This window comes from Chiloscyllium plagiosum, chromosome 39 (assembly GCF_004010195.1).
Source record: "Chiloscyllium plagiosum isolate BGI_BamShark_2017 chromosome 39, ASM401019v2, whole genome shotgun sequence".
Lineage (NCBI taxonomy): Eukaryota > Metazoa > Chordata > Chondrichthyes > Orectolobiformes > Hemiscylliidae > Chiloscyllium > Chiloscyllium plagiosum.
The window spans coordinates 4,581,909-4,592,346 of NC_057748.1; the positions used below are offsets into that span (position 1 = coordinate 4,581,909).

The 10,438-nt window shown below is 42.2% G+C and overlaps 1 protein-coding gene and 1 pseudogene across 1 annotated transcript; both read right to left on the minus strand.

Annotated features, from left to right (window-relative positions):
• Positions 1 to 10,438, minus strand: part of LOC122542159 — a 136,725-nt pseudogene that overhangs the window by 46,451 nt on the left and 79,836 nt on the right.
• On the minus strand, positions 1,567 to 4,080 carry LOC122542151 (ferritin heavy chain, oocyte isoform-like). The gene is made up of 4 exons (XM_043679568.1): positions 3,943 to 4,080; positions 2,883 to 3,029; positions 2,134 to 2,259; positions 1,567 to 1,890 (listed from the first exon to the last, which is right to left on the minus strand). Exons 1-4 carry the CDS (start codon positions 4,042 to 4,044, stop codon positions 1,744 to 1,746), a joined length of 522 nt encoding a protein of 173 aa, XP_043535503.1. The 5' UTR covers positions 4,045 to 4,080; the 3' UTR covers positions 1,567 to 1,743.

Genomic DNA, 10,438 nt, shown 5'->3' on the forward strand with positions numbered 1-10,438 from the left:
TCCTGAAGTGTTGCTTGTACACTCCCCATTATAAAGACTGACAGCCCCTCTCCCAAGCCAATTCCGCATCAATGATCATGAAATTCCCTGTCAATGAAATCACTAAGGTGGCTGCTTTGGCTTTTCACAAACTGAAGCTGATAACATCCATCCTCCAAATTAGAACATTCAAGCACAAAATCAAAATGCACACAGGGAACCACCACCCCCTGAGAACTGATGAACCTAAGGCTATCTATGGATTTGGTTATCACTTGGAGCATCAGTTGTAATATCAACAGAGCCTGGTCAAGCCTGCAAAATGGACACACTCAGTTTGCACACTGGGAGATTGGAAGAGAACATTTGACCTAGCAGTGCGTGCAAACTTAAAGCACATTATGCATTTCCACTCCCAATAGTGTTGAAGTGTAAAACACCAAAGCTTACATTTGTAGTGGACATTTACAGAATACCATTTTAAATGGGAAACACTGTCTCCCCAGTCCCCAAAGACAAGCACCTGCCCCATTTATCTCCGTTCAATCTGAGAAAAATGAACAGCGTATCCATATGATAATTGCACAGTCATAACCGAGTTTTGTAGTGACCCCCTTATTCTATCATGGGCTGTGAATATGACACACCCAATCAGTAGTACTCACCTGTTAGATTTTCCGAGAAATATGTCAATGCCACCATGACCTACATGTGACTCCACACTCCATGCAGAGTGCAATCGAAGGAGAGCTGATTTCATGTAATTTTAAAGAAAATTGGAACAAATCCTGCAAATGCTAGTCTGGTCCTATAGCTGCCTTCAGTATTTGACACCCCTGGATTGCAAGAGCAGTAAAAAGGGAATTGCTATATATGTCCCACATGGGTTAAGGTAGGCACTGTTGCATTTCCTCACATCGAGGATAGTTATTAGCCAAGGAGAATAGAGACACTGATGCCAATCAAAAGCAGAATCTTCCTTCTCCAGCATGGAACATGGAGAAGAGAACCATTTCCCAGCTTGAGAAACCACCATATAGCAATCAAGTATAGCTTATCCAAGAACACAGTCCAAGGTAGTGTACCTCCAAGCAAGATATTCAACCTTTATATTCTTGCAAAAGGAGTAATTTGAGATGATTGGCTAAATCAGAATCTAAACATAAAACCAAATTGCTGGAAAACAGTATCTATTGCAAGAAAATTAATATTTCAGGTCTCGCAACTGTTCTCAACTGATTTCACACCACACCTACTGCCAAACCCACGTTTTCCCAGCAGGTCTTCTTCCTGATTTGCAGCAGCCAGTTTTTTTGCGTCAGTTTTAAAAAAGTTGAAAGAATTGCTCAGAGTATAGCAGTTGTGTCAAACATTTAGACTGGGATTAGATTTCAAACTATTGAATAGAGGCTGTTGCTGTAAACCTGTTCCAGTGAGCACAGGCAGTTAGAGAGTGTTCCTTACAAGGAACAAAGCTTAAGCCATTGTGGAATTTCCAATTATGAGAATTGCTCAATTAGTCCAAAAGGTCCCTCTGCACAGCCAAATAAAACAGAACAAATTACTGGGACAAGCATTGAAACAAGGTTGAGTGAAAAGGATTTAATGATCAGATGTTAAACATCAAAACCCCAAGAACCAAATGAAACTAAATAGTTACACAGTTCCATTGTGAACACTATTTTAATTTTGTGCAGAGCACAACCAAAGTCATCCACTGGAATGAAGTCACCATGTCCAACAAATGGAGTTGTTGAATCCCACTCAGCTCAGGGTGAGCCTGTCAAACAGGTACTCTCCCAGGCCATTCTCAGGGGCTCCCAGTCTCTTCAGGTTGGTGATGTGATCTCCCAGCTTCTTGATCATCTTCACTTGCTCATCCAAGTAGTGCCTCTCCAGGAAGTCACACAGCTGGAAGAGACGACAAAGATTAGCCTCAAGGAACAAACCATGCACCTGAGTGAGACATCCCATTACAGACGTGACTATCACCACCACATTGTTCCCCTCCCTCACCACAATCACGGATGCCTTCTGAAATGTTTCTGGATTTCAGCTGGCAGGAGGCAGGTAGATTAGAATTGGAATTGCCCCCCCAGGGAGTAAACAGATTTCCTTACAAACTTTTGGAGAGAAAAAAAAAGAGAAACTCACATGAGGGTCCGTGTGGTCAGAGGAGAGTTTGTGCAGATCCAGCAGACTCTGGTTCACATCCTTCTCCATCTGCAGAGCTCTCTGCATTGCCTCCAGACCATTGCCCCACTCATCCTGCTCTGGCTTCTGGAGGAAGGGAAGTCAGGAGAGAAAAACCAGCTCATCTCAGACAGGTGGATCACAGGCTACATCAGATCAGTTCATTATTCCAACAAACATTGCAAGAGTTGGATTTCAGGCCAATTGTTTTACTGACCCCTTTAGTTTTCACTGTTCCTTGAGCTGAAGACATTTTAAAAGATCCTACTGTAAAACTGTTTTAAGATACTATAATCCAGATTTATCTAAAAATATGCACCAATGGTGGTAATTCCTTGCTGTACTGTTCTATTCTTTCAATCCTTTTGACCAGCCCATTAGAAACATCACGGAGATGCAGAAAGGAGATGCTGCTACCTTCCACCACTATGTATTCTCTCATTCTTACTTCAGATTACTAGGGGTGTTGGACTTGACAGCTGAGGTTATATAGTTGATCATTCTTCCATGGGAACGTTGCTCTCCATCCAGTATTCTGGAGCATCCCAATTGCCTATTGCTGTTTCACAAGTGTTAACTAGTGTTTTTAAAATTCAATGCATGATTTTGGTGAGCAATTTATTCAAATCTGGAGACAATAAACAGGTTGCGTGATACCAGTCAATTTGAGTTCACACAAAAATAAACCTTCAAAGTTTACAGAAGCCAACCTTGACATCTTGCAGGAGGACTCGACCTCCACGTTTATTCTGGAATGCCATCAGTTTCTCAGCGTGTTCCCGTTCCTCATGGGACTGCTCCTTGAAGAACTCAGCAAAGTGACGCAGGGCAACATCATCCCGGTCAAAGTAAGAGGACTGCAAGTGGAGATAAAGTGGGAAGCAAATCTCAATCATCCATGGTTCAATTAGAAAGCGACCCATCCCACCATTTCAATTCTCTTCCAATTAATTGAAGTTAGTGACAAAAGCAGAAAGTCAATGTGACTTTTGGCCCAAACAACAGACATTTTGATCTCCCAGAACTGAAGATCAAAAAACAAACTGCAACCCCTGGCCTGTATCTTAAAGAGGTGGTGTGCTAGTGTGGCACAGTACTGTGAAGGTCCCAGTTGAGGACAGCCATTAGACATCCCGGCACTGCAGTTGAGAAACATGTATGCTCAATGCTGGAAGCTGGTGAGGTCATTCACCAACTGAAACTCAGGACATGAACATATTGATTAACATGTGAAGTCTCAGTCAGCTATCTCATTACCAAGCTCACCCATCTGAATAAGTATCCACTCTGCACAGAATTTTGACTGTGCTATTTTGTAAATTATTCACATTTCAAAATGTGAAAGTGTGCCATTTAATCACCTTTCCTCATTCAAAGTTAGTTATGAAACTTACTTCAACAAAAATAGCTTTATTAGGACAACTTTTAAAATTAATACATTTGGTTCAGAACATTTTTCAAAAAGGATGAGTCATAACCAGCTAAAGAGAATTAAGACATCACCTGCCTCTGCAGTCAGGAGGGTAATTGCCAGTGGTTACACTGTGCAGAGTTACAATAAACTGGGGACCCTCACCCAAAGGACGGTTATAATTTAAAGGCATCCTAAACAGGGTTTCAAGGCTAAATGTGTCCAGGGAAGGGGACATGGACAACAGTCTCAACATACAATTTGCTCAGACATATGATCAAGGAAATTCCTAGATACTCCAGACAGTTATATCACAGTCATAACTTTAAAATAGAACTGTCAAGACCCACAAGCCTCACCATGGAGAGGTAAACATAGGAGGAATAGAGCTCCAGGTTGATCTGCTTGTTAACAGCATCCTCACAGTCCTTGTGGTAGTTCTGACACACTTGGGAGGCCATCTTCACTATTCCTGCTCGCTATCACCCAGACAACTCCAGACCTGAGCCTCACTCCCCTCAGCTCTTGTATTTATTCCCCAGGGAACATCCAGGGATAGGTATCACCAATGATGATTGACAATCCCTGACAGCCAATCAGGAATCACCCATGAACATAGGCCCCAATGAGAGAGTGGGGATGTGTTAACCAGAGCTGATTAGAGGTGTAGATTAGAATCAGGTCTGGATGATTATTCTGTGATTGGAACAGCAGGAGGTCACTCAGCAGCATCTCAATCAGGTCACTGTGAGTTTGTGTCCTTTTGAAAGAAATAGGTTTGGATTAGGAAAGGTTTTCAAGTTTTCTTTTAAAATAAAGTTTTTGTGACCAACTGAAAGAGGGGCTCAATGAAGAAGGGGAGTCAGTTTCTCAGCCTGTTGTGTTGGAAATGGGAGATTGGCGCTAGGACAAGGCAATTGTAACAGGAGCAGATGGGGCAGAGACTGAAACGCTGTTCTCAATGGCGGGGAGTCCAGAATCTGGGGTGGGGCACAGTCTCGTGACACGGGGTAAACTGTTTAGGACTGAGATGAGGAGAAAGGTCTTCACCCAGAGAGTGGGGAGGCTGTGAGATTCTTTGCCACAGAAAACATTGAGACTAAAACATTGAATGTTTTTAAGAAGGAGTTAGGTACAGCTCTTAGGGCTAAAGGGATCAAAGTTTATGGGGATGGAGTGGGAGATGGTACTGAGTTAGATGATCAGCTTCAATCACATGGAATGGTGGAGCAGGCCTGAAGGGCTGAATGGCCGACTCCCATTCCTTTTTTTTTCTCTCATTCTATGTTTCAATAACCTGTTTGGTAAGAGTCCTGTGGCACAGGGGTAGTGTCCCTTTGTCTGGGCCAGGAGGTCTCTGTACAAGACCCTACCTGCTCGGAAACAACCAGAGCTGTTGCAGGCCCAATGGACCGAATGGCCTCCTCCTGTGCCATAACAATTCCGTGATTCTGTGGATGATCTGCATCTGAACAGCGTTTCCCTGCCTCTATCTCATGACTGACCTTTCTGCGGATTGTCACCTCGCTGTGATGGAGAGCCTCGAGTGTCCCGTTGAGTCTGAGAGCGATACCTCAAGATGTTTCCACCTCCTGACAGGACCACCCAGGATGGTAAGGTCAGAGGGGAGGATCCCGATAAAGTGCGATGCAAAACAAGTCCTCAACAGCCATCCATCCAGGCAGAAGGTATTTGTGTGCTATCTGCAGGGGTGGGTAAAGGCTATAGCAGGAGGGAGATCCACTGTCAGCATTTCCTTGCCCCTTGAGCTGTACCTACCTTCTGTCAAGGACAGTGTCTGTGCTGTGAGCTGTATTTTTGTGTGTTTGTGCCTGTGTGTGTGCGCATCCACTATCCTTCCTGTGAAGCATCCATTCCTAACGTTATCCCAGAATGTTCAGTTCTAATTTGAAGACTATGATTCCATTCCACATCCTCTGTTCTATTTGACCAATTGTGAAGAAACAGTTCCCCTGTATCTTCTCTGTCAAATCCATTCATCCTCATTAAAATTTCAATTGCACTCTTTCCTTAACCTTGTACCCTGAGGATTGTGGGCAAACTGTTGATGTCATTTAACCAGCTCTTTATCTCTGAGTTCATTCTGAAATTCTGGGCTGCACCATCTCTGCCTGAACTGAGCACTCCAGATGTGGTTGAACCAGAATTTGACAATTTTACAAAGAACCTCCATCCAGAGGGATTCAAAATAACAAAGAAAATTTGCAGCCCAGGAACAGGCCCTCCAAGCCTGAGCCAATCCAAATCTATTGTCTAAACCTGTCGCCCAGTTCCTAAGCATCCCTCTGATCCCCACCTAATTGTGCATCTGTCCAGATGCATCTTAAATGAATCTACCATACCTGCCTCTACCACCTCTGCTGGCAACACGTTCCAGATACCCACCACCCTCTATGTAAAGTAATTGCCATATGTATCCCCCTTAAAGCTTTCACATCTCACCTTGAACGCATGACCTCTCGTTATTGAATCCTTAAACCTGGGGGAAAAAAATCATCTCTCTCCACCCTGTCTATATCCTTCATGATTTTAGATTAGATTAGATTCAAGACAGTGTGGAAACAGGCCCTTTAGGTCCCCCCATAAGCTCCTTTTTCTAATGAAAACAAACCTAACCTACTCAACCTCTGTTCATAGCTAGACCTTCCATACCAGGCAACATCCTCATAAACCTTCTCTGCACCCTCTCCAAAGCGTCCACATCCTTTTGGTAATGTGGCAACCAGAACAGTACACAGTATTCTAAATGCGGCCAAACCAATGTCGTGTACACTTTTAACATGTCCTGCCAGCTCTTATAAAAGAACCTCTTTGAGATCAGGACTAAAATTAAATTAGTTCCTTTGCTTTGTGTTTTTACATCTGTTCACTCCATTTCTGTCCACTTGTCTGAATAATTTCATTTTGATCATTAGTTTTGATGACACAGCAGAAGATGTCACCATTTACAAAACACTGTGCATTGTCTTTCTTGGTCAGAAGTGGATCACTTTATACTTCACCTCACTCTCCTGTAGCTGCCAGTCTTGCCCATTCCATTAAACTTTGCAACATTCTGCTCTCATAGTAATGTGTCACCTGATGTAGAGTCATCATTTTATTAATGGTCCTTCATCTAGAACATTGATAAATCTCATGAAAAGTTGTGTTTCCCAGTGCCTCTCCTTGGGGAAAGTAATCAGATCTTGCTATTTTTCATTCACTTCCAGGATGAGAGTGATGTTGACTGGGGCCAGCATTTATTGCCCATCCTTAATTACCCTTGTGAAGGCAGTGGTGGTGATTTGCCACCTTGAATTACTGCTGTCCTCTATTTGGTAGAGGTAGACCCAGAATCCTATGTGGGAGGGATTTCAGGATTTTGACTCAACGACAGGGGTTAACAGTGCTGTAGTTCCAAGTCAAAATGGTGAGTAGCTCAGAGGAAGTTGCAGGGGGTGGAGTTCCTATGTATCTGTTGCATTTTGTTCTTCAAGATGGGAGTGGTTATGGTGTTGGAATGTACTGTAGATGGTACACCTTGCAGTGGCTAAGTGTCAGTGGGGGGGAATGAATGAATGTTGGTGGTTATGCCAATCAAGTGGGCTGCTTTGAACTGGGGGGTGTCAAGATCCTTAAGTGTTGTTATTACACCCCATTATCTTGGCTCTGACAGCCCCTCTCCCAAGCCAATTCCCCAGCTACCTTCAGCATTTCCATTCCCCAATGATCACATGATTCCCTGTCAGTGACATCATTAAAGTGGCAGCTTTGGCTGTTCACAAACTGAAGCTGATAACATCCATCCTCCAATCTAAAAGGTTCAAGCACAAAATCAAGATGCACACAGGGAACCACCACCAAATCCATAGTAGCCTTATCACTTAAAACTGCTCTAACATTCAGAGCAGTTTTAAGTCAAGCCTGCAAAATGGACTATCTCCCGTTTGCACCCTGGGAGATTGGAAAAGAACATTTAATTTAAATGTGCAAATTTAAAGCAAAAAATGTGCATTTTCAATCCTAATAGTATTGAAGAGTTGTAAAGCACCAAAGCTTGCATTTGTACTTCTGCAGAAAATATTTTACATGGGAAATTATCTTCCAAAAACACCTGCCCCATTTAGCTGAGTTCCAGCTGTTAAATGAACACAGCCTTCCGCAGGGTGTTAGAGCAGTCATTCAAGTTACTTGGTAACCCCCTTATTCTATTGTGGGCTGTAAGCATCCGAAGCAAGATCAGCATTTAATCACCCATTAGATTTCCCTTGAAATCAGACATTGGCCTACACATGACCCCACATGCAGTGTAGACTATATTAAAAGGAGAGCTTATTTGTTGCAGGTTAGGAAAAACTTGCAACAGATTCCTGCAAATGCTAATTGGGCCCTATAACTTTTGTTTGCACCAGCTGCCTTCAGTATTTGACACCCCTGGATTGCTGGAGCAGTCAAAAAAAAAGAGGAATTTCTACATTTGTCCCACATGGGTTAAGGTTAACAGTACTGCATTTCTTAATATAGATTAAGTTAGCAGCCAAGCAGACTAGAGACAGATGCCAAAAGCAGAATCTTCATTCTCCAACATGCAGATGGGTAAAAGAGAAACCATTCCCCAGTTAGAGACAACCATATAGCAATCAAGCAGTGCACCTTCACAGTAAGATTTTCAACTTAATATTTTGTAAAGGGGTATGTGGGATATAAATGAATTAATGTTATTTCTGCAAGTATAAATTCTGATACAGAACAGGAATGAGAAAATATATATTCAGCAAAAAGAAAGGATATGTTAGCATGAGACGTGAATATAGAACAATGGTGGATATGTGGGCAAACAGGAAAACATCTGTTTTCCCCGCTTGCACAGAGACACAGGAACAAACCCTAATCAAAGAGGTCAAAGTGGCCCCTGGATGGAAATAGATGCTGATAGAAGAAAAGATATGCCTAATCAATAATCTATAATAGACTGACGTCAAACACCCTTATGGGAGTCAGAGATAAGAGTTTGTCACGGACAAAACAGGATAAACAGAAGTTTTGTGATCAGTCTTAAGGAAATGAGTGACGTAAGCGAAGCAGGGAACAAACAATGGGATAAGGAAAAATATGGGGATTCAAACTGTATAAATTTCGAGAGTTTGTTGGATTTAGTGTGTATTTTGTCATTACCTTACCTGGTAATGAGACAGGGCACCCACCTATAGGTGTATAAATAAATGGCGGATTCAGATATTTGTCTCGGACTGAAATTATTAAAGTGAGTGAGCTTTTGTTTCTCACAATTGGGGGCTCGTGTCCGGGATTTTCTTCCATCACCGGGGGGAGTGGCTGGCCTTGGACACTGGGAAGACGCGTCCCGTTCCCCATTGATGAACGGTCTCGTGTCCCGGTTTGGTCTGCTCCCTTGGGTGACTGATGTGAATCCTATAAGAGAGACATCTGAATCAGACAGTGATAGGAGCTCGATAGAAGATACGGTGATAAAAGGGGCCAGACAATTCTGTATACAGACCAAGGTAAGAAAATTGACTTTTCATGTATTGCCTTGGTGGCCGGGATTGAGTTTTAGTAGTTAATAAGGGACTAACGAAGGAACTCAATATGGCTTGCGCTTTGGGGTAAGGAAAAAGCCTCCGGGGAAACAAAGTAAGGACACAGCAATGGAAATGGAGGCGGGGTCCCTTACAACATTCCTCCGGAAAGTCCTTTGGGCAGGATGTTGTGGAAATTGGCAAAATAATACTTGTACAAGGGAGAAAGATGATTAAATATTGTTGCTTTGTATGGACTAAGGACTCCATTCCTCGTCCCGCTGTCTTCTGGCCAAAGTACAGATCGGACGAAGATTGGGTTTGTGAATATCTGAGTTTATATGCCCATGTGCGAGAGAGAGAGAGAGAGAGAATGTAAAGAGCTGTACAGCTGGTAGGAAGTTTAACCCTTTGTGATTTGGTTTGAGTGAACATTTGTTTGTTGGTGATTGAATGTTTGTGTTTTATTCCCTGGAGCTTGAGTTCCAGGACTGTTTTAAATCTGATTTTTGTTATGGAAACTTAACATGATTTCTTTTAAGTTTAAGGATTCTATTGAGATTATGAAAAAAAAAGGAATGATAACTCCTGTTCTTTTTACAGATCATGACTGCCTTACTATCAGTTTCTAACTAATCTCTTTTATCTTTACATAAAAGCGATTTATGGAGGACAGTTGAAGTTTCAGTTCAACATTAGATTGTAATAAATCAAAAATAAAATCCTATGGTTAAAATCGGTGACCTTGGATTCGGCCATTATTCATGCATTAGAAGTTTTATTTTAACAATCTATAGCGTTGGAATTGAGCAATGACTGGCCAGGACTACTTAAGAAAACTGATTTTGGATTTAAATCAAGGGACTAAAACCGGGTAATTGTAGTGAATTTACAAGTAAGATTCCTAAATGTATATTTAGGAGCAGGCTTTAAAGTTAGACAAGCATAAATTGACAAATTATATTTGAGATTACAGGGAGCAAGAAATATTGTAATATTTCTTTAAAAATCAAGGTCTAAACAAAACATTGGGTGATGAGGAATGGCCATGGGGTGGCCCTAAAGCTGTTCAGTTGGTTAAATCGGCTCAGCAATTGATCTGAGAAGCAGAAACAGAAGGCAAAAATAATGATAGCCATGGTTGATGAGGTAATAAAGAAAAGGACAAAACTAAAAGGATAAGGAAACCGGAATGGTGGCGGGTAGTATGCTGGAATAAAGTGAGGAGGAAGGATCGGGGAGGAGATGTTAAGGGGTCTGGTAGACAGGAACAAGGATCAAAGTGGAAATCCCCACAGGCGGGATGTTATTACTGTGG